At 46.3% G+C, this 23346-nt stretch overlaps 2 protein-coding genes across 3 annotated transcripts in view; one reads left to right on the top strand and one right to left on the bottom strand.

The window, feature by feature from the left end:
* RHOQ (ras homolog family member Q) overlaps positions 1–542 on the bottom strand; it is a 39754-nt gene extending 39212 nt beyond the window's left edge. The window contains exon 1 of the mRNA XM_055328002.1: positions 335–542. Coding sequence (XP_055183977.1) covers positions 335–476 — 142 coding nt within the window. The 5' untranslated portion in view covers positions 477–542. The remainder of the gene's footprint in view (positions 1–334) is intronic.
* A 20401-nt stretch (positions 543–20943) lies between these two features.
* Positions 20944–21696, top strand: ATP6V1E2 (ATPase H+ transporting V1 subunit E2). 2 transcript variants are annotated; one of them, XM_055329395.1, is made up of 2 exons: positions 20944–21250; positions 21341–21696. In XM_055329395.1, exons 1-2 carry the CDS (start codon positions 20976–20978, stop codon positions 21654–21656), a joined length of 591 nt encoding a protein of 196 aa, XP_055185370.1. In that variant the 5' UTR covers positions 20944–20975; the 3' UTR covers positions 21657–21696. The 2 variants fall into 2 exon arrangements, with proteins under 2 accessions (XP_055185370.1, XP_055185369.1); XM_055329394.1 differs by having other exon boundaries at positions 20944–21696.
* The last annotated feature ends 1650 nt before the right edge of the window (positions 21697–23346 follow it).

Genomic DNA, 23346 nt, shown 5'->3' with positions numbered 1-23346 from the left:
GCTGCCCACCCGTGGCCGCGGCTCGCCCGCCGGTGCCCCGAGCGTTCCCCCAGGGGGCTTGGGGCCGTAGCGGGGAGGCCGTGGGAAGGTCAAGGAGGTCGGCCCAGCGCGTCCGGCGCTCGGGAGGCGCGGGGCGCCGGGAGCGGGCGGGGTGGGCGGCGGCGGGGAGAGGGGTCCCCGCGGCGGGCGCCCCGAGGCCCGGGGGTGCGGCCGGGAGGCGGCGCGGGGCCGGGCGGGGGGAGCGCGCTCGGGGGAGGCGGCGAGGGGGCTCCGCCAAAGTTGCTCCAAAGTTCCCGGCCGGGGAGCGGCCCCTTAGTCAGCAGTTCAGCCTCACCTGCGTAGTGGTCGAAGACGGTGGGCACGTACTCCTCCGGGAAGGCGTCGTTGGCATAGCTCATGAGCAGGCACGTCTTGCCCACCGCCCCGTCGCCGACCACCACGCACTTGAGCATCAGCGCGCCGGGCCCGTGAGCCATGCTGCGGCCCGCCGGCCTCCGGGCATGGTCCCCCCGGAGCCCCCGCCCCGGCCCCCGGCTCAGCCCCAGCCCGCCTGGGGGGTCCGCCGCCGCCGCCGCCGCCGCTCCGCGCAGCAGGGCCGCCCCCCCGGCCCCATGCAGCGGCTGCCCCCGCCGAGCGGAGGGGGCGGCGGGCCCGGGGCGCTGCCGCCGCCTCGGCCGCTGCCCGGATCCCCGCCCGGGCCCCGCTCGCCGCGCCCGCCCGCTGCCCCCGCCGCCCCCGCCGCCCCCGCCGCCCGCCGCCCGCCGCCCGCCGCCCGCGCGCTCCCCGGCCCGGCCTCCCCCGGAGGATCCGCTGGATCATAAGACCGGCCGGCCCCGGGGGAGACGGCAACTTTGGGGAGGGCGGCGGAGGGGAGGGGCCAGGCGGCTCTCCCCGCCCCGCGCGCGCCCGGGCCCCTCCCGGCTGCGCCCCGGAGGAGGGCGGGCCCAGGCGCCTCCCCGAGCGCCGCCCGCCCGGCTCCCGCGCCCCGCCCGGCTCCCGCGCCCCGCCCGGCTCCCGCGCCCCGCCCGCCGCCGCCGCCGCCGCCGCTCGGCCTGCCCGCTCACCCTAGCTTGACTCCCCGCGCGGGGCGGGGGGCGGAGCCGCGGGCCGGGGAGGGGGAGGGGGAGGGGGCGGGGAGCGGGGGGCGGGGCCCGGAGCCCGGCGCCCGGGAGGAGCCCAGGGCTCGTCGCGCAAGTGCCCGCAGCGCCCGCAAGCGTCCAAAGGCCCCGGCGCTTGGAAGAAGCCGAGGAGGCCTCTCGGGGAACCTCGACGACTTCAACGGTGACGCAATAGTCGTGCAGAATTATGCACACATATTTAAACTGCACCCGGAAGGCAGGATCCATCCTATCGGGCCCTAAGTGCACAAGAGAACTAGAAATCGGGGAGGGAGAAAGGGTTAAAAAAAAAATTTTTTTTTTTAAGGCGCACGGGGCGGTGGGGGAGGGTGGCGGTGGTCCCACAGCTGCGAGCAGGGACTCGCGGCTTCTCGCCTGGTTCACCGCCGCCGCCGCCACCGCCACCGCCGCGGGCTGTTCACCGCACGGAGCTTGAATCATCTACTTTGAAACCGGTGACTAAGGGAGTTACGGCGTCTTGAACCTCCGAAGCAACCCCCAGCCAGCCAGCCAGCAAAGGGAGACCCCACGGGCTCCGGATGCGGCAAATATCCCGTGCTTCGCACCGTTCTCTGAGGTCCCCCTGCGGCCCAGACTGTCCTTCGAAGGTGTTAGGCTGTGATGTCAGAGGAGTGACACTCTTGCTCAGAGATTCCGCATGTGATGGGGGGGCAGCCCCTGCCCCTGCCCATGCCCCTGCCCCCTGCCTGGGCCAAGCTTGGCCAGGTCCCGTTCGCCAGCCTCTAGTGATGCTTTGATCCTTAGGCATGGGGGGGTGGGGTGGGTACACACCACAATGACACCACGCCCCTCCCCCTCCTCCTTCCCACCCCACCCACCCCCACATGTGAGAAATTGCTTGTTTTCATTGATTCACAAAATTGGAAAATGCTGTGTTGAGAGGCTTTGCGGAGATCAACTGGACCATCTCCCTTAGCTCTCCCTGAGGTGGTAGGTAAGCAAACAGACCTAGAGAGGCAACGTGGTTATCCCAAAGGCTTCCAGCTAATTCTGGCAAAGACGCAGAGCACACTTTGGGGACTGCCTCCATGCCTCACTTCCCAGGCCTCAACTCTCAAACCTCAAATCTGATTTCCTCTGTCCCAGAAAGATTTCCTAGATTATTGGAAGGTCTCCGTGGAATCACACCGAACATCTCACAGGACCTCTGCATTTGGATCTAAGTGTGGGTATTGGCGTTGCCCCACTGCTTTGCGTTATGTGGTGAATCTGGAAGATACTTTGTGTGCACTGAATGACAGGTTAAGGAAGGCGGTACAGTGCCTTGAAGTCAGGTATTGGTTCAAGGCCAGTGCCTGCCACTTCCTGTGAGAGGGAAAGAAAGGAGGACTTGTCTTGTCCCCTTTGCCTACAGGACCATTTCTTTAGGCAACATTCATAGAGACTAGTGTTCTAAAAGAAAGATCTATCAGAAAAGGTTAAGGAGCTACCAGAGTACCCCCAGCAGGGAAAGTGCATGTGTCCCAGCTCTGACATTAGGTAACAGTGTTACCCTTGGGCATATCACTTCTCTTCTCCTGACCTCAGCTTTCTCAGCCATAAATGCGAGCTCACCCATAAGGGTGGAATCAGGTCTCACTCTTGAGAATTCTGGAGCCCTTCAGAATGTGTCCTGAGAGATCCTGGTGAAAGTTTTGGGACAAGGGGAGAAGCAGTTGCTGCAGACATGAGGAAGGCCTTTATGAGGTCAGTCTAGGACTGGAGGAGAGAAGCTTCTGAGAAGCTTACCCTGTCCAGGAGTCCCTCGTCTCAGTTCTTAAAATACTTCTCAGAGGGGCAGATACTTACTAGGGATCCAAGATACTTACTAGGGATCCAAGGAACTGGAGCATCAGCTCCAGAACCTTGGAAAATGGCATCCCACGTTCTGGATGCTCTGGCACAAGCTCTGGGAAAGTCAGAGGACCTCAAAGTGGGGAACCGAGGTCAGATGAATCATGCACTGATGACTTCACTGGCAATGGTGACCTCATTCCTTTGGCCCATAGAAAAACCAAAACTGACTGCCAGGAATACTTAGAGCTCTGGGCTGATTCCACCAGTGTGTATGTGGAAGGGGGGTGGGTGGGACTTATCCTGGATGCACAGGTCAACGGGATGGGTGAGCTGGAAGGACCAGATCTCAACGGAAAGCTTACTTTCCTATGAGCAAAGAAGATAACGCCTTAAGTGGTTAAAACAAACAAAAATACAAAAAAAAAAAAAAAAAAAACGAAACAAAAAAACCCCCAAAAACAGTTTTTGATTTCCAGGATTGGAAGGACAAGAAGCAACTTTGTTTCTAAGCGTCCCATAGACTCTGGGCTTGCTTTTCTCCCTTTGTGACTGCAAATGTCAGAACACACACAGGTCTGTGTGAGAACAGTGAAATCTATACTTCGCCTTCTCCTCTTTTCCCTCTACTTCCTCTTCATTGATTCATCCAGTGTTTCATTTAACAAGTAGTTACTGAGGTCCACTGGATGCCAGGCTTTGTTCCTGGATGCGGGACAAAGAGCTGGAAAGCCACGATCACTGGAGAGGGAGCCGGAAACAAGCCGATGAGCAAACAGGTAATCACTATATAATGCGGTCAGTGCTGTACTGGAAGCTAAAGAACAGCCTTCTGGAAGCGCAGAGAAGGCTGTTGGTACCTAGCCCTAGGTGCGCTGAGGAGGGATTTGCAGAAGGGGATCACTGGCCTGGGGTTTAAGAGGCTAATAGGAGGGGATCCCTGGGTGGCGCAGCGGTTTAGCGCCTGCCTTTGGCCCAGGGCGCGATCCTGGAGACCCGGGATCGAATCCCACATTGGGCTCCCGGTGCATGGAGCCTGCTTCTCCCTCTGCCTGTGTCTCGGCCTCAATCTCTCTGTGGCTATCATAAATAAATAAAAGTTTTTAAAAAAGAGGCTAATAGGAGCAAGATAAAAATGGCTGGGAAAGAGCCCTGCACAGCGTAGAAAGAAACAGTACACAACTTTTTGGGATTGGGGAGCCATCTAGGGTGGACAGAGTACAGGAGTAGTGATGCAGGGGAACTGGTTTGTATTGAATTGGGAGTTTATTTTTTAATTAATTAATTAATTTTTGAATTGGGAATTTAATTGAGAATTTGCAGAGCTGTGCACTGTGCCCAGGTATTGTGTGAGTACTTGGTGCTCATTTATGTGGGGTGTCTTATTTGGCCCCCAAAACAACCACACAAGATAAAGTTTGTGGAGAACATCTATTAGGTTGTCTCTCCAGAACAGTACCATTTGCGTCTGCTAAATGTTCTCTCAAATTTATGCTCTGTGATCATGTTTTTTAAATAGCAGCTGCCATCTTCTTACACATCCTGCCCTTGACCCCTGTTGATTAGCCTTGATTGGGTGCCTGTTCCAGGATGGGACAGTCAGAGCCCTTCCTGAGAGGTTTGAATTTGGGGTTTAAAACAGGAGTCTCTGGGATCCCTGGGTGGCTCGGCAGTTTAGCACCTGCCTTTGGCCCAGGGTGTGATCCTGGAGTCCCGGGATCAAGTCCCACGTTGGGCTCCCTGCATGGAGCCTGCTTCTCCCTCTTCCTCTCTGCCTGTGTCTCTGTCTCTTTCTCTGTGTTTCTCGTGAATAAATAAATAAAATCTTTTTTAAAAATAAAAAAAATAAAATAAAACAGGAGTCTCCCCTGCTTTGCTAACTCAACTAGAAGATGTGAGCCTGGAAGTGCTTTGTCATTCATGTTTCATGTTTCATCGTTCACAAAATCACCAATCCAAGAAAATAAAGCTAAAACGCAGAGAGAAGGATGCCTGTGTGACTCAGTGGTTAGACATCTGCCTTCAGCTCAGGGTGTGATCCTGGAGTCCTGGGATCGAGTCCCCCATCAGGGTCCCCGCAGGGAACGTGCTTCTCCCTCTGCCTGTGTCTCTGCCTATCTGTGTGTCTCTCATGAATAAATAAAATCTTTTAAAAAATGCAAAAAGAAGCAAAAATGGAAATACAAATCTTTCTTTACCACCACCCGCCAAAAAGGGCAGAGACAATACTGGCTATTTGGGAGTTCTTCTTTCTAGTCATCCCTGGGACTCTGCTGTACTATTCTTCAGCTGGTCACTTGACTTAATGAGCTCCTCTTCCTCTTTTGCCTGATGAGTATGGAGTCATTTTCTGTCACTAGTAACCAAAGGACTCTTACTATAGTTGAGATGGGTGATGTGCAGAGAAGTGAAGAAATTTGCCCAAAGTCACACAGCTGGTAAGTGGCAAGGATAGATTTCAAAATGATCTGTCTTCAAAGCTCAGCTATTTCCCACGTTCCACATAAGGGAAGCATCAAAAGTTTTTCAGTGGGAAAATGACAAGTTTAGAGCTCCCTTTTGAGAAGATCACTCTGGCGGTGGTATAGAAAATGAATTTGGAGGGCATGAGAGCAAAGGCAGAGAGCATGAGGAGAGAGGTCATGAAGGTCTGAACTAAGCATTGCTATGATAATAAAGAGGAGGCCGTGGGGATCAGGGATATGTAGACCACAGAATCCCCTGGGCTTGGTGACCCAGCATGCAGAAGAGGAAGGTAACTCTGAGGCTTCTATGTTATGTTTACATTGGCCTTCTCCCTCTCTTTTGCGTTTTAATCTCCTGTTCTTATTTTCTCTACTCCTCCTTTCTTGCTCACTTTTAACAACTTTCCCATCTCCTACTCCTAACCATGCAACCAGCTGCCTAAGCCAAGCTGAGTGTAGAATTCCAAAAGACAGTAAAGCTCTAAAATATATTCATTTTGTAGTCATTTTGTTTGTAGCCCCTCACATCTACCCCAGAAATGAAAAAATGGATTCCAAGAGATCATTTGGTATAGTGGCTAGGATTCTGTGGGTTGTAAGAAACAGGAAAGTCAACCCATTTGGCCTCACCAGCAGAGGAAGTATATGGACTTCTAAAGAAGTCAAAACATCCAGAAGTCGCTCGAGCTTCAGGCATGGCCTGATCAAAACTCTTGGTTCCATTTTTTCTACACTTCTCTCAGTTTTTCTTTTCTCTTTGGGTCAACTTCCTACTTAAGTTGCCTTCTTTCCCAAAAGGCAAATTGTTGTGTCATCCAGGCATTACACCATACTGCCTAGGAGGAGAGAGAGTTTCTCTTGACTCACTCATTGCACAAATGTCTTGGATTTCCTCTGATCAGATCAGCTTAGTTCATCCCTGAACCAGTCATGGTGGCCAGCATGATGTCGATGGCTATTGCCTTATATCTGGGCTACTGCTCATCCCTAAAACCATTGCTGTGACAAGGGGGACTACACTGATCAAGCCCATCAGGGCCAACCAAAGGCCAGAATTTTGCTCCCATTCAGATTCTGTGATTCCCACACAATAAGTGGCAAGTATGGGGGGAGGGGATGTGAACTGGAGAGGCAATGGGCAATTCCATTCCATCTGGATTATCATACACCCAAGTTCCTAGGCATCCCCAAGATACACTAGAAATAAAGACCTTTAGGAGAAACAAAATTCAAGGGAAGAGGGAAGTGAGAAGGATCCAAGTCAATTGTTCCAGATTTTGGTGAGTTGGTTTGTCAACATATAAATCTGTGCCCACTCTGAATCCCTAATTCTTGACTGCTAGTAGTTACTCTTCTACTCTCTGAACCTCTTTCTTAGAATTATTGGTAAGGAGGTAGAATGGTTATCGTCCTTTTACCTGGGCCATTCTTGTCTTCTATTCTGCTACTTTCCTCCACACATGCCCAATATTTTCAGACTGGAGCCTTTTCTCTCCCAAGGGCTCACCTGCTTCCCAGACTCCACCTGGCCCAACTTCACAGCATCATGTCATATGCTCTACCGATTCCTCTTTTCCTTCCTGCCACCAAAGCCTCCTATCAGCATCCTTTTTTCTTAAGACTTAGATATAATGTACCTCGCACAGTTATCATTTTCTTTAGCTAAGGTGTTAGTAATGGCTTAGACATTGCAGCATTTGTTAAAGGTCTGTGGTCCTTAATGATCAGAACAATAAATAAATTCAGTAAGACTGATTCACTTGGTTTTCATTTCTCGTCAAACTCCTAGAATACATCTAGATTCCTTTTTTCCCAGATCCTTACATACCAAGAACTCAAAAGTATGCCCTAGTCTCTGAGAATTTTGGTTCAAGAACCATTAATAATATTTTGCCATCTGTATTCCTGTCTTCTCCTGCAACCTGAGGTCAGAAGACCAGTCATTATAACTGATGGTGTTGCTACCAATTGCTGAACTATAGAATAGGACACTTCCCTAGAGGCTGTTGGTAAGGAATACTCATATGATCTGGGAGTGACCCTCTATCAGAAGCTCCAAAGGGGACTGGATCATAGATTCCTCTTCCAGAAATGAAACCACTGATTTTATTCCATGCTTCAGTACTAAGGGTGCCAGAAAGCCATCCAAGACTCACTAATGGTAGTTCCTCCATGGTGGATGTTTGGGCTACTTAGCATCACAACAACATTTTGAATTGGAGGAATCCTCCACTTCATGAGTCTTGGTGGGAAGAAAAGATCATCCCTTAGAGAGGCTGAAAATGACAGACTCTTGCTTTCCTTGTCAGACTCCAGAGCTAGTGCAACTAGAGTTAAAAACAGGGCACACTGTGCACAGGGGTTATAGCTTAGCAGTGGGTACACAATTTAGTTCCTGACAGAGGAAGCAGCACCTAAGGGTAGGCAGTAGTGGTGGTGGTTGTGGTATATTTAAGTTCCTGGTACAGAGTGACAGCTGTGCACACTCTTTTATAAAGGCTGTGGCCTCATGACCAGTCACTTCCTAAAGTCCCCTCCTATTAGCACCATCACATTAGGCATTAGGGTGGACACCCTCAGCCTCTAATACCTTCTGAATGTAAGCAAGCCAAAAATTGCACAAAATATATGAAATCACTGTTTTCAGATATTGGACAGCACGTAGCATAGGATTGTGGTTCCTGAAAGAAAGAAATGGGACAAGCTCAGCGGTCACCCTAAATTTCTGGGGGAAGTGCCTTGTGAATTACAGCACAATGAAGGGGAATCTAAAGGCCATAGTGGTCTTGCTGAATTGAGGAGATGGCCAAGAAGATTTTTCAAGGCAGAGTATCAGAAAAGAGGGACTATAACAGCAACAAAATCTCCAGAACTATCTTCTTGGGAGTGTTACTGATACTACGCTGCGCATACGCACAGTGAAACCCCTCAACGCTAGCTTAGGAACCTCCAGGCAGCATGGGCTGGTTCCCCAAACTCACACAGGGCTGAAACATGTTCGACTTTCAACCAGCCAATGTGGAGAGGCCTTGTTGAATGCCCAGAAAATTCAGTAGAAACTCCAGAAAAGTTATACATGAGTAGAAGGGCTAAATTAGAATTGAGTTAAAAGGGCTAGAGGTCCCCTCAACAAAGTTTATAAACAAGCCCCATAAAAACTAAGTTCACCCAGTATGACCATGATTGCTAGATGAAACAAATTTCATGATTTTTTTTAAAGGACAACAACAAAATACAGACATTCAGCAACACAAAGTTCAGAATGTCAAGAATAACCAGACGTGCAGAAGAGTAGGGAAATGTAATCAGGAGAAGAATCAGTCAATGGAAACAAACACAGAAATGACAGAGATAATGAAATTAGCAGATGAGGACTTAAAAAGGCATCATAAATATATATAAGGATTTAAAGGAAAATGTGAACATGGGGGGGGGTAAGGAAACAGATGAGAGAGACAGAGACAGAGAGAGAGAGAGAGAGAACCAAACTGAACTTTTAGAGTTGAAGGCTACAATAACTGAAATGAAAATTTCACTGGCTGGGCTTAACATCGGATGGGACATGGTAGAGGAAAGTACCTGTTGCATTGAAGACATGGCACTAGAAACTCTGCAGACAGAAACACAGAGACCAAAAGACTGGGGAAATAAAAAAGAACATGCAACACAGCAGCTGTGTCCTGAACTGTGAGCTCCCAGTAGATACCAAGGGGCAGGGCCCAACTGGTTGTAAATGTCCTAAAATAATGCATGTTGGTTGGTAAATGCCCCTCAGAGCCCTGAATGCCCCCACCTTGCCCCCATCACTCTAGACCTTTACCTGGCTGCCTCTGACCTCCTGATTCAACATCTGAAGAGTTCATGTGGGGCAGAGCAGAGGTCTTTCAAGACCCTGTTCCAACTGAGGCAGGATCACTCTGGTTGGTTAGTTTGAGTAGAATAAACTCAAACAGAGGACCGTGGGCACACTTTAAATCACTTTGATTTTAAAATTTCTTATTGAGCTTTGTGTTCCAGAAATGTGGACAGGACACAAGGAGGTGTCCCTCTGGGGTGGGCCCCTGCAGGCCCTCTTCCCTATTTCACGTGCCTTTCTCTTTTGTTTGAAAGAGGGTTGCAAATCCTGTGCTAGTGACAATCTTTGGGGGAGACAATATCGTATCATCCATCATTCATCTATGGGTCCAACAAATAATTATTGTTAACCTACTGCTGTGTACTGGACTCTGTGGGGAGGGTTAAGGTGAGTCCAGTGGGGGGCACTCAGAACCAGTACTTTCTCCAACAGAGTCCAAGTATCTGTGCCTGGTGAGGGAGGGACAGAGTTGGAAGGATAGTTCCCTTCCTTGCAAATCACACCCCTGGGGCAGGGGTTGAGCTAAGTCTCACAGCAGGGCTGAGGCTGGTCAGGACCTGTAACAGTGAGAGTTAAATCAATATTAAAGCAGCACCTGCCATCTGAATATGTCCCCTGAGCAGAGGACTGGTAGCAAACGTTGTTCCCATATGTTTCTTGGCAAGCAGAGCACCTGCACTCTCTCGAGACTGTCCCTGACCATGGCTCACAGGCCGGAGGCTTGGCCACCCCGCTTCCTAGAAGTGCTTGTGGCCCCAGGCTTCTCGCTGACCTCATACTCCCCCTCAGGTCCTGGGGAGGCTTTCTGGGGCTAAGACTACTCTCCTGTGCCTACCTCCCCACAGGCAGCTCAAGGAGTGTGTTTCTAGGAGGGAAGGATGACAGGCACCCTTCAGTCAGGGATGGATTGGAAGGGCTTCTCTTTGGGGGAGAAACTATCACTGAAAACCTTTAGCTATGCACCTTTGAAGCAGATGGCTCTTGGGGAGAAGCTGACTGCTTTGAAGAAACCTTCCGGCAGGTGCTTAAAAAGGAGAAATTAAGTTGTGAATTCGTAACGTAAATTATTTGGGGTGGAATGCTTCTTATCCTGCCCTGTTCTCTCGTTCATATTACTTGCCTGGCTCCTGTTGGCATTCGCTTTCTCCGGCCCCAACCAGAGCCTGCCTTGCCACTGGGATGGCGTTCCTGGAATAAGACCGTATGTGGCCCATCATTCCTCAGCCACTGAAGCAGAGATAAAGCTTAATGGCCACTTCTGATTTTCTCTCTGGGTGTCTGCTTTTATTTTCTGATGAAATGAACTCTGGCTATTGCTTTCTCCCCCCAACTCCCTGCCCCCAGCTTGCTTCAGAGGGAGCACCATGCATAATGCCCACTTTCCCACATCTTTACCCTGAGCGGAGCGGCTCAGCCCCATGCTTGGAGCTGCAGCAGATGCCACTAGGGCCAGCCCTCCAGTCGTCAAAGCTGCTGGCTCTTCTTCCTCGGCTCCTTCCATCCCAAACCTCCGCCCCTGTGTTCTTGTCTGAGCGCTCATCCACGTGGTCTCGCCCCGGCGTTTGGCTTGCAGCCAGGCTAACCTTCCTAAACCCAGGCTGGGCCAAGTTACAGCCCTGCTCAGAAGCCTGTGATGAGTCTACTTTACCCCATGCTCCAGCGCTCGGCAATGGACATTTCAAACTTCCCCCAGCTGATCTTCCACCTTCTTTCTGGACACTGCTCACTCCCACTGCCACCGTGCACCTGTCTGCTGCTGCCAGAACCACTCCTCCTGCACATCCCCTCCATCGTGCCTTCGCGCACAGCCTTCTCCCACTCTGGACTATCTCATTCTTTCTGTGTATCGAAATGGTCCACCCTTCGTGCCTGTCTTGTGCCTGTCTTGTCCCCTCCCTCCTGGATGAGCCCTTGCCTGGTGGACCGCTCCTTCAGCTGAAGCCTGCAGCCCGTGTCCTTTCCTGGCTGCCATCCCAGTTCATTTTGGGGGCCAGGTACCTCTCTACATTTCTGAGCCAAGATCCTCTCTGGAAACTTCAAGGTGTTGCTTTGAATAGGATGTCCATGCAGCCTTGAGCAATTCTTATCTATTTGGATAAAATCTCCGTAACGAATATTACCAACTCGCTATGCTCTCCAGGGGACCTGCCTCCAAAATGAGGTATCTGTGGTCACTGATGGCATGTCTCAAACCATCCACTGCCCAGTGTACCTGTCTCAAGAGTGGCATGTTAGAGAAGAGCACACGATGAGCTTGGAAGGGGAGCTTAGGGATCACAGCCCCTCATTCACTTAACTTTCTTGCAACTGCTGATTCCTAACACACCAGACTGTAATGTGGGGACCTGCTTACCTGTTCCTTTTCCCCTTTAGAGCGTGGGTTTGGGAGACAGGGTTGGCACAATATGGCCTCAACATATATTTGTTGAAAGGAAAAAAAGAGAATGCCCCCTTCCCACCTACTTAGTATTTGAAATTTCCCCAAAGCAGTAATTATTCTTCTAAATTTCCTCACCTGCTTCCTGGGCTCTGCAAGTTACCCTGTGCTCCAAGCTCTGGAAAGCTCCTTTCCTCCCTCACTGTCATTTCTAAGTGTCTGGAGGCCCAAGTTTTGGCGCTTCCTCTCTTTTGGCTACAGTCGGGAGCCCACACCCAGATACGTCTTCCCTCAGACTTGCTTATAAACTCCAGCTGGAATGAAGAACAGTTGCTCCAGGGTCTGGGCAAGGCTCCAGACTAACAGACGTATTTTGCCCACCAAGCGTTCCTGCCTCCCCCTCCTCTGTGTCACTGTGCTGGGGATGCTGCACTTCACGGGGTACACACAGGCCACACAGGCGAGGGCTGGAGAAGAGAGATTTCCAAGCGCACACTTCCTCTAAGAACCCCTTCCGTGCCCACGGATGCGAAGTCATCAGTTCTGAAAATGTCTCCTTCCCCAAGGTCACAAGGAGGGCTGTCGGGGGGTGTGAGCAAGGTTCTATTGCTTGACCTGGGTGATGGTTACAGGACATCTGCCACATAACAGTTCATTAAGCCATATATTTACATTTCACAATTTCACATACTTTTTTGAATGTGTGTTATATTTCACAATTTAAAAAAAAACAAAGAAGGAAGTCCTCCCCACTCCAGCCCTGTGTTCCACTCCTGAGCCCTCAATCCAATCGATCCCTGTTTAACCAGTTCTTGTCTTCATCTAGCCCCTGCCAGAGAAGGCACTTCTTGTCCTCAAGGAATTTCCTGGAGAAAGAAAATAACTGGAGCAACCAAAGACACTGACTCCAGTCCTGAATTATATCTGGAAAATAGGCCATGCTGTCATTATCTTGAGGAGTCCAGAGGTCCAGGAGGTGGTGGGGCTCAAACTGGGCCTGAAGACACAGGTGGGATTTAGGTTACTCAGAGAAAGGCGGAGGAGGGCTTTTAAGGCAAGAGAAGGGTGCGATCGAAGGCTGTTAGGTGGGACTGAGACCGATAGAGAGACCCTGGTGCTGACAGGTTCACGAGATCAGGACTGGCTAGGAGAGCCCCGGATGCAGCCCCCAGCCCCAAGCATGGGCCAGGTGGACGCCACTGCAGAGTGAGCCTGCCTTGTTGGAGTGGAGGGCTCTGTGTCCTCAGCAAGAGCAGACATGTGTGGTTCACATTTCTTGGTTTGTTTTGTCCTTTAGCTCCAGCCACAGGCCCATGTGGGCTCATAATCCCCATCCCAGACAGATTGGAAGTTGTATCTGCCAGACACTTTACACGGCACGCGCATTCCTGCAGAGACATTTGCTCAATCCCTGACTTTCAGCCCTGCCCCACCCGGCAGCTGCTGTCAGGCCCAGCGAGGACAAGCTGTTTTGAGGTGGCAGGGCAGGGGCAGGCAGGAACTCGGGACAGCAGGTTCAGGGATGGTCCTGGGTGCCGGCCTGTGTGATGACTTCTATTGCCCCCAACACCCAAAAGAGCCCTGGAATTCGGAACTCCACCACCATCACCAAGGTTATGGCTGGTCACCTGAGACCTGGATAAGGGGGCCACAGAGTGTTGGGAGGTTCCCAAGCTCCAGGCGGGTCTACTGAGTTTAATACCAGGAGGCAAGACGTGCGTGTGCTTGCACTTTCTTTGGGAGTGGAAATCAAATCAGTCCTAAGTACTCTATACATAGACACAAAGAGTGACTGTGATGACCATGAAGCCTAAAGCAGAGAAGAGCTAGTGATAACAGTAGTAGGAATGAGAACGACAACTAGGAGGCATGAAGAAGAGCCCCGCAGCTGGCATCAGGCTCAACATCCGCTTCTTCCATCTGATGCTCACGATGATCCTACCACATGGATGCTCTTGTCATTTCTATTAGATGAAGAAACAGGAGCTTTGAGGTGTGAGCTGCTTCCCCAAAGTCACGGAAGTAGTAAATGCCAAACTAGGATCTAAATTCCAGGAGTCTGACCCCAGCACCCAAGCTGTGGAAGCTGGCGGTGCCCACGTAGGCCCCGTCTAGTCTTGGGAAGGATGTCTCCCTCCCAGACCCAGACCTGACCCCAGCCCAGCGTCCCTGTGGTGGGTGTGGCACTCTTAAAGAGCATCTGGCAAATTTTGCTTCCTCTGATTTCTTATGAAACGACCTTTGGATTTGGCTTCCCGTGCGACCCACATACAGGGAAAGAAGGTCATGATCTGCCAACAGGACAGCTGTAGTTTTCATTAGTCAATTAACAGGCAGACTGCCTGGGTTCACACACATATCTGTTTCCGGATGAAGCGAGCCCACCCCAGGGCTGGAGCCTGCCGTGTGCCAACTTCATTGAGATTCCGAGGATGCGAGCGTAGCCCCCAGCCTGTCCGTGTGCCAAGGAAATCCCTCTTGGCCTCCTTTTGGCAGGCTTGGCCAGTCTTCCCCAGTGACAGCCTGGCTTTTTGGATTCGAGTCTCAGGGTCTGGCTGTGAGGGTCTTCTGCAGAGAGAAGGAGGCAACAGTGCCAGGTTCCAGCGTGCCTTCCAAGTTCCACATTCCGTGCGCAGACTCCCGGCGCCAGAGCAAAGGCCGGCCCTTGGCAGGACACCGGGTAAGGGTTTGTCTGGTACACTTCTGCCTCTCCAACACAACCTGGGGCTTCCCGGATCTCCCATTCTCTCCCACTCTCTGATGTTGTGGCTCCCCAAGCTGGTAACCAAGCAGGGTTACCTAGGAAGACTTTTTTAAAAAAACCACCCATTTAATTGTCTTATTTAGGAGCAGAGAATATTGTGTTCTGTTGACAAAAAATGCAGTTTTTTTTTAAATGCAGTTTTTTAAGAAAAATTACATTCTAGAACAAGGGGACAGTTCGCCTAAGACTTCAAACCCAAAATCTTGGTCTTTATCACAAGTGCTGGGTTGTTTTACCTCCAAGCTCGGTGAGAAGTGCATCATTCTGGGACAGCATTGTCTTTTTTCTTTTTTTTTTTCATTGTAGTAAAAAAAAACCACATAACACAAAATCTACCCTCCTAACAAATTTTTAAGTGTATCATGCGGTATTGTTAACTGTATCTGCGTGGTCACACAACAAATCTCTAGAACTTTTTCATTTTGCATGACTGAAACTCTATAGCCATTAAACAATAATTGCCCATGTTCCCCATCCCCAGTCCCTGACAACCACCATTCTACTTTCTGCTTCCAAGTTTGACTACTTTAGATACCTCACGTAAACAGAATTATGCAGTATTTGTCCTTCTGTGATTGACTTCTTTCACTTGACATAACATCGTCAAGACTCATCCATGTTGCAATGGATTTTCTTTTTTTTTTAAAGGTTGAATAATATTCTGTTCTATGTATATATCACGTTTCTTCATCCATTAATTGGAAGCACATTTAGATTGTTTCCATATCTTGGCTATTGTGAATAGTGAGTGCTGCCATGCTGATTAGCATGGGAGTGCTAATATCTCCTCAAGATCCTGATTTTAATTCTTCTAGATAAATACCCAGAAGTGAGGTTGCTGGATCATACAGGAGTCCTATTTTTAATTGTTTGAGGAAATTCTACTATTTTCCATAGCTGCTACTCTGTTTTACATTTCAGCAGTAACGCACAAATTCCAATCTCTCTCTATTCTTCCTGGCGCACTTGGGCTTTTTGTTTTTTGGTTTTTGTTTTGTTTTGTTTTAAAATGGCTAACAGGTGTAAGGTAATATCCCATTTTGGCTTTAATTTGCAGTTCCCTGATGTTAGGGAAGTTGAACATTTTTTCACATACTTTCTGGGCATGTTGTATGTCTTCTTTGGAGAAACATCTAGTCCTTTGCCCATTAAAATTTTTTTCCTTGCTATTGAGTTGTAGGAGTTTCTTGTATATCTTACATATTAACTCCTTATCAGATGTATGGTTTGTAAATATTTTCTCCCATTCTGTAGGTTGCCTCATCAATGTATTGTTTCTTTTGTTGTGCAGATTTTGAATCTGATGTGGTCCCGTTTGTCTATTTTGCTTTTATTGCCTTTGCTTTGGTGTCATGCCAAGAAATCATTGCCAAGACCAGTATTATGAAGATTTTACCCTGCGTTTTCTTCTGGGAGTTTATGGGCTTGAGGTCTTATGTTTAAGTTTTTTAATCCATTTTGAGTTGATTTTTGTGTATGGTGTAAGATAAAGGTCCAATTTTAATCTTTTGCATTCAGCTATCCAGTTTCTCTAGCACCATTTGTTGAAAAGACTGTCCTTTCCCCATTGGGGGTCTTGTCCCCTTTGTCAAAGATCATGTTATGATATATGTGTGGGTTTATTTCTATGCTCTCTATTCTGTTCCATTGGTCTATATTTCTGTCTTTATTTTATTTTTTTTAAGATTTTATTTATTTATGAGAGAGAGAGAGAGACACAGGCAGAAGCAGGCCCCATGCAGGGATCCTGATGTGAGATTCGATCCCGGGGCCCCAGGATCACGTCCTGGGTCAAAGGCAGGCGCTAAACCGCTGAGCCACCCAGGGATCCCCTATATTTCTGTCTTTATGCCAGTGCTACACTGTCTTAATTATCATAGGTTTGTAATATGTTTTGAAGTCAGGAGTGGGAGGCCTTTGGCTTTGTCCTTTTTCAAGATTATTTTGGCTATTCAGGGCCCTTTGTGGTTCCGTATGAAATTTAGAATTGTTTTTTCTATTTCTTCAAACAATTCCATTGGACGTTGATAGAGAATTTGTAGATCGCTTTGGTTAGTATGGACATCTTGATATTAAGTCTTCTGCTCTATGAACATAGTATGTCTTTCCATTTACTTGTATCTTATTTAGTTACTCTTGCAAGAGTGTTTTGTAGTTTTTATTGTATAAGCATTTAGCATCCTTGAGTTTATTCCTAGTATTTTGTTCTTTTTGATGATATTATAAAATGGGATTGTTTTCTTCCTTTTCTTTTTTTAGTAATACAAATAATAACAGCACTTATTATGTGCTTTGCATACATTATTTACTCAGTTTTCATTCTTCAAGTATAATTAACACAGCGTTATATTAATTTCAGGTGTACAATATAGAATTCAACAATTCTATACATTTCTCAGTGCTAATTACTCTTGTTCCTTTTATCAGTTTCACTCATCTTGGCACCACCTGCTCCTCTTGCAACAACCAATTTGTTCTCTGTATTTAAGAGTATGGTTTTTTTACTCTTTTTTTCTTTGTTAATTCACTTGTTTTGTTTCTTAAATTCTACAAATGAGTGAAATCGCATAGTATTTGTCTTTCTCCAACTGACTTATTTCACTTAGCATTTTACCAAATAGGATTTTTTTCTTAATTTCCTTTTTGCATTACTCATTGTTATTGTACAGAAACACAAGTGATTTTTGTATGTTGATTTTATATCCTGCAAACTTGCTGAATTTTCTAATTAGTTCCAACAGTTGTTTTTTTTTTTTTTTGTAGAAACATTAGGATTTTCTAGATATAAGATATGTGATCATTTAACCTCTTTTTTCCCCCTGATTTAGAAATCTTTTATTTCTTTCTCTTATATAATTGCTAATAATATGTTGGATAAAAGTGGCAAAAGTGCGCATCCTTGTTTTGTTCCCTATTCTTAAAGGAAAGACTTAAATCTTTCTTAAAGGAAAGACTTGTACCTTTCAGTTTTTCACTGTTGAGTATGATGTTAGCTGTGGGCTTTTCATATATGGCCTGTATTATATTGTGGTAATTTCCTTCTATTCCTAGTTTTTTAAACGTTTTTATCATGAAAGGATGTTGAGTTTTGTTAAACGCTTTCCTGCAAATATTGAAATGGTCATGTGATTTTTATCCTTCATTACAGGGATAAATACTACTTGGTTATGGTGTATGATTCTATGTGCTGTTGAATTGGGTCTGCTAGTATTTGTTGAGGATTTTGTACCTATGTTCATTAGGAATATTAGCGTATGGTCATCTTTTCTTACAGTGTCTGGCTTTGGTATCAGGATAATGCCTGCCTCATAAAATGACCTTGGAAATACTTCCCATTCCCTAATTTTTTGGAAGCGTTTGAGAAGGATTAGCATTAAACTTTATATTTTTGGTATAATTCTCCAGTGAAACCATCTGGTCTTGGACTTTTGTTTGGGGGGGGGTTGATTACTGATTTAATCTCCTCACTAGTTATAGATATGTTCAGATTTTCAGTTTCTTCATAACACAGTCTTGGTGGGTTGTATAATTCTAGGCATTTATTTCTTCTGGGTTTTTTAATTTGTCAGTATATAACTGTTGATAGTATAGTCTTTTATAATCGTTTTTTATTTTTGTGGCTGCAGTAGTACTCATTTGTCATTTCTGATTTTGAGTCTTCTCTCTTTCTCTCTCTCTTTTTTTTTGTCTGCTAAAGATTTGTCAATTTTATCTTTTCAAAAATCAATTTTTAGTTTTGTTGCCTTTTCCCCATTGTTTCATTTATTTCTGCTCTAATCTTTATTTTTATTTTTTATTTCATTATTTCTTTCATAGCGAATGGGGAGGGGTAGAGAACGAATCCCACAGACTCCATGCCTACTGTGGAGTCTGGCTCAGGGTTCAATCCCACAACCCTGAGATCACAAACCTAGCTGAAATCAAGCGTCAGACACTCAACCAACTGAGCCAACAAGGCACCCCTCTAATCTTTACTATTTCCTTTATTTTGCTAATTCTGGACTTAGTTTGTTCTTTTTTCCCCCCTTGATCCTTGAAGTGTAGAGTTAGATTGTTTGGGATCTTTAATCTTTTATTAACGTAGGCATTGGCTGCTATAAATTTCCTTCTTAGTACTGCTTCTTCTACATACCATAAGTTTCAATACGTTGTGTTTTTATTTTTCTTTGTCTCAAGATATTTTTTAATTTCTCTTTTGATGTCTTCTTTGGCCCATTGGTTATTCGAGTGTGTTGTTTAATTTCCACATATTTGTGAATTTTCCAGTTTTCCTTCTGCTCTTGATTTCTAGTTTCATTCCATTGTGGTCAGAAAAGATACTTGGTATGATTTCAATCTTCTTAAATTTGTTAAGACTTGTATTATGACTTCATGTGACCTATGCTGGAAAATGTTCCATGTGTACTTGAGAAGAATGTGTGATCTACTGCTGTTGGGTGGACTTTTTTGGCTATGTCTATATGTCTGTTATGTCCATTTGGTCTATATTTTTGTTCAAGCACCTCTGTTTCCTTCTTGATCTCTGTCTGGATATTCTATCCATTACTGAAATGGGATATTAAAATCTCCTAATATTATTGCATTGCTGTCTATTACTTCTTCAGTTCCTTTTTTAAAGTATTTTATTTTATGTATTTTTAAAGATTTTTATTTATTTGAGAGAGAGAGAGAGAACGTCGTCAGAGTGGCAGGCAGAGGAGAGGGAGCTGGATCCCAGGTTAGCAGATGCTTAACTGACTGAGCCACCCAGATGCCCCTACTCTCTTCAGTTCCCTTTGCTTCATATATTTGGGTGTTCTGATATTGGGTGCATATATATATTTATGATTGTTATATCTTCCTGGTGAATTGACCTTTTATTATTATATATCTTTTTTCCTTGTGACAGTTTTTGACTTAAAATCTATTTTGTATGACATAAGTATGGCCACTCCTACTCTCTTTTGGTTACCATTTGCACAGAATATCTTTTTCCATTTTTTTCACTTTCAGCCTGTGTGTGTGCTTAAATCTACAGTTAATATCTAAGCATATATTTGATTTTTTAAAATTATTCAGCCACTCCAGGGAGTTTAATCATTTACATTTAAAATGATTACTGATAAGGAAAATCATGCTATTGCCATTTTGTTAATTGTTTTCTGTATGTCTAATAGATTTTTTTGTCGCTCTTCCTTTCTTGCTGCTTTCCTTTGTATTTTGTTGACTGGTTTTAGTGACACAGCCTGATTCCTTTCTCATTTTCATTTGTGAACCTGGACGTCCATCTCCTTCCTCAGACTTGGGGAGTGTTTGGCCATTATTTCTTCCACTAAGCTTTCTGTCCCTGGAACTCCCATATTACATATATATTGATTCATTTAATGATATCCCAGATGTCTCTTAGGCTTTCTTACCTTTTTTTTTTTTATGTGTATCTCTGGCTGGATAATTTCAAATGACTTGTCTCTGAATTTGCTGGTTCATTCTTCTCTAAACTGTTTGTTGTTGAAAACTCCTGTAGTGAATTTTTCAATTCAGTTATATTCTTTAGCTCCAAAATTTGTTTGGTTCTTTTAAAATATTTTCTTTCCCTGTTGCTAGTCTTATTTTATTCATGTATAATTTTTCTGAGCTCATTAAGCATCTCAAGAAGGCTTTTTAAGACATGGATTTTCAGACCCTAATGGCAGAGATTCTAAATCAGTAGTCTATAGTGGGGCCTGGAAATCTGTATTTCTGAAAGTTTCCCTAGGTGACTCAGATGTATGCCTAGTTTTGGAAAACACTTCCAATAAACCCTCCTACTTCTCTCCAAGATGCCACCATACCAGGATTCTACCTCTGTATTATTATTATTTTTAAAGATTTTATTTATTTATTCATGAGAGACACAGAAAGAGAGAGAGAGAAGAGAGAGAGAGGCAAGGACACAGGCAGAGGGAGAAGCAGGCTCCATGCAGGGGTCCCGATGCAGGACTCGATCCTGGGTCTCCAGGATAACACCCCGGGCCGAAGGCAGGCACTAAACCAGCCAGCCACCCAGGGACCCCCTACCTTTATATTATTTGAATTATCTTGAAACACTTCTGCCTTCAGACAGCCTTCCTGGATTTAATCCTGTCTGACCACGAGTGTCTTAGGGTTCTCCCCAGCTCTCTCCAACCCAAAATGGGCTTACGCTTCCCATTTCTGTATTAATTTGGCATTTCATCCCTTCAATTTGATATACGAGTCTTAGGCCATCACTGTAAAAAACTTCTGGACTAAGTCTACCCTATTTTTTTGTTTTTATTTAATGATGAAAAAAAAAGTGATGAGTGTAAGAGCAGTAAAATTCAGGGAATCCGGGTTCACAACTGTTCTTCGTCTGTTCTTATAGGGTATAACCTCAGATAGGTAGCTTTTCCTTTCTGGGCTTCAGTTTCCTCATCTGTGAAATGAGCAGTGAACAGATGGTCTCCATGATCTTCCTTTTAGACTCTCACTCTCTCCTTTCCTCTCTTCTGCACTCCATAGCTGAGGAAGTGGCATTCTGAAGTCATTCCTGAAATTCTGCCCTAAATCAAAGGAACCAGAGGGCCCGCGAATTCTCCCTCTACCTCCCTTTCCAGGAGCAACCATGGCCCTAAGTGATGGCGACGTACAGAAGCAGATTAAGCACATGATGGCTTTCATTGAACAGGAAGCCAATGAAAAGGCAGAAGAAATAGATGCCAGGTCTGAGGAAGAGTTCAATATTGAGAAAGGACGCCTTGTGCAAACCCAACGACTAAAGATTATGGAGTATTATGAGAAGAAGGAGAAGCAAATAGAGCAGCAGAAGAAAATCCAGATGTCCACCATGAGGAATCAGGCAAGGCTGACAGTCCTAAGAGCCCGAGATGACCTCATCTCAGAGTTGCTGAATGATGCAAAGCTGAGACTCAGCAGGATTGTGGCCGACCCAGAAGTCTACCAGGGGCTCCTGGATAAATTAGTGCTCCAGGGTCTGCTCCGGCTCCTGGAGCCCGTGGTAATTATACGCTGCAGGCCACAGGACCTCCTCCTGGTGGAGGCTGCAGTGCTAAAAGCCATCCCTGAGTACATGGCAGTCTCCCAAAAATGTGTGGAAGTCCAAGTTGATCAAGAGGTGCACCTGTCTATGAATGCAGCTGGAGGTGTGGAGGTCTACAGTGGCAATCAGAGAATAAAGGTTTCCAATACCCTAGAAAGTCGACTGGATCTCTTAGCCCAACAAAAGATGCCTGAAATACGAAAGGCATTGTTTGGAGCCAATGCCAACAGAAAGTTCTTTATATAAGCCTCTGTGAAGTGAAGCTCATGTTGAATTGCTAAGCCATTAAAAGCATAAGTTATTAGGGCAAAGGAAACTAGTAATGTTTCCTCCTCTTTGTTGTTTTCATAGGAGTCTATTATCTTTCATGAAGTGCCCTCTGAATAGCTAAAAGCATATTTTGGAATAAAACCTGAAAATGCTTATAAATCTAATTCTGGTTTATCCATACATACCACATCTTCTGGTCAAATCAATAGTATAGGTTGAAGGGAATAAAAACATCTGCTCTTTAGTTTGTCCTTTGGTTGAGATGTGAATGATATTAAAGTTTTGTGGGTCTTCTGACTGCTCTAAAATTCTTTAATATTACCTGAGATGTGTTTTCCTTCTTTTGCTTCCGCTTTCTGTACTTACACTATTTAATGAAGTTTAGAGGTCTTTTTCATGTGACAGGGCCAACTTCATGGGCATACAACCAGCATAGTCCCACAGAGCTCCATGTGCAAAAGAGCTCAGCATTTGGGGTTTAATGCTCCGTAGCCAATGACTTGAAATTCTTAGTTTTATCTTTGAAAATGTGTTTTATAAGTGAAGACTGATGGGACTTTGGAGCATGTGCTAGGAGCTTGGAACCTTGGCTCATGCATGGTACCAACTACCATGGCCTACCCTCCTTCATGGGATGGGTTCTTGGCCACTCACTTTCCAGCTTGCTGCTGCCCTGAGACCCAGACTTCCCCTCCCTCACCCAGTCAGCATTGTTGCCTTCTGCCTTTGGTGAGGGCTGGATGTGCATGCAGAGAGGGTCAGGGATGTGTGCATACTCAGCAGAGTCTTAGAGTTGGGCATAATGGCGGCCATCTCGGCCCCAGAATGGCAGTTTCATGGTACATTCAGCAAGTGACTTGCTGAGAGTGAGTCTCTTGCCCACCACGTACTGAGTGTGGAAGTTTAAAGACCGTAGGATTCACCTGTCTGCTATGGATGGGGTCAGCCATGCTACTAGAATGAGAGCCATTTGGCTTGACTTCCCTGACCCCAGCCAGGGCATAGCACATAGATTTGGAGGCTGGTGGGAAGGAAAGACCCAGAACTTGTCAAGCTTGCAGGACCTGAGTCTCAGATTGGGAACTTTGGGATTTTATGAGGGTCTATACTTGTCCTGGAAAGTATCCCAGTCCATCAGACAGCTCAGTGCCTAGGGGGACTTAGATTTATCTCTCTGGTCAATTTGAGACATCTTCCAGGAGAAGCCAAGAAATACAGAGTGCATAATTTAGGTGATTCTCCATACGCTTATTGCACAATGTAAAGATAAATGATAGGGATCCCTGGGTGGCGCAGCGGTTTGGCGCCTGCCTTTGCCCCAGGGCACGATCCTGGAGACCCGGGATCGAATCCCACGTCGGGCTCCGGTGCATGGAGCCTGCTTCTCCCTCTGCCTGTGTCTGCCTCTCTCTCTCTCTCTCTCTCTCTCTCTCTGTGTGTGTGTGACTATCATAAGTAAATAAAAATTTATAAAAAAAAAAGATAAATGATAAAATTCATGTTAATGATTTAAAGTTTTAGGCTTTATTTACTTAGGCATTAAATAGCGAATAAGTACCATTATGAGTCAAAAGAGAGACTGCAGAAGAAAGGAAAAAGCTTTATATTTTAGGGCCTATTATTGTACTTTCTGAACAAAGGATTCCCACATTTTCTTTTTGCACTG

This window comes from Nyctereutes procyonoides, unplaced genomic scaffold (assembly GCF_905146905.1).
Source record: "Nyctereutes procyonoides isolate TBG_1078 unplaced genomic scaffold, NYPRO_anot_genome, whole genome shotgun sequence".
Classification (NCBI taxonomy): Eukaryota; Metazoa; Chordata; class Mammalia; order Carnivora; family Canidae; genus Nyctereutes; species Nyctereutes procyonoides.
Note: the sequence above shows the minus strand (reverse complement) of the source record. Positions and strands in the feature narration are given on the sequence as shown.

Coding starts and splice junctions, on each gene's coding strand:
- ATP6V1E2 (XM_055329394.1), top strand. CDS start 20,976: ATGGCCCTAAGTGATGGCGACGTACAGAAGCAGATTAAGCACATGATG.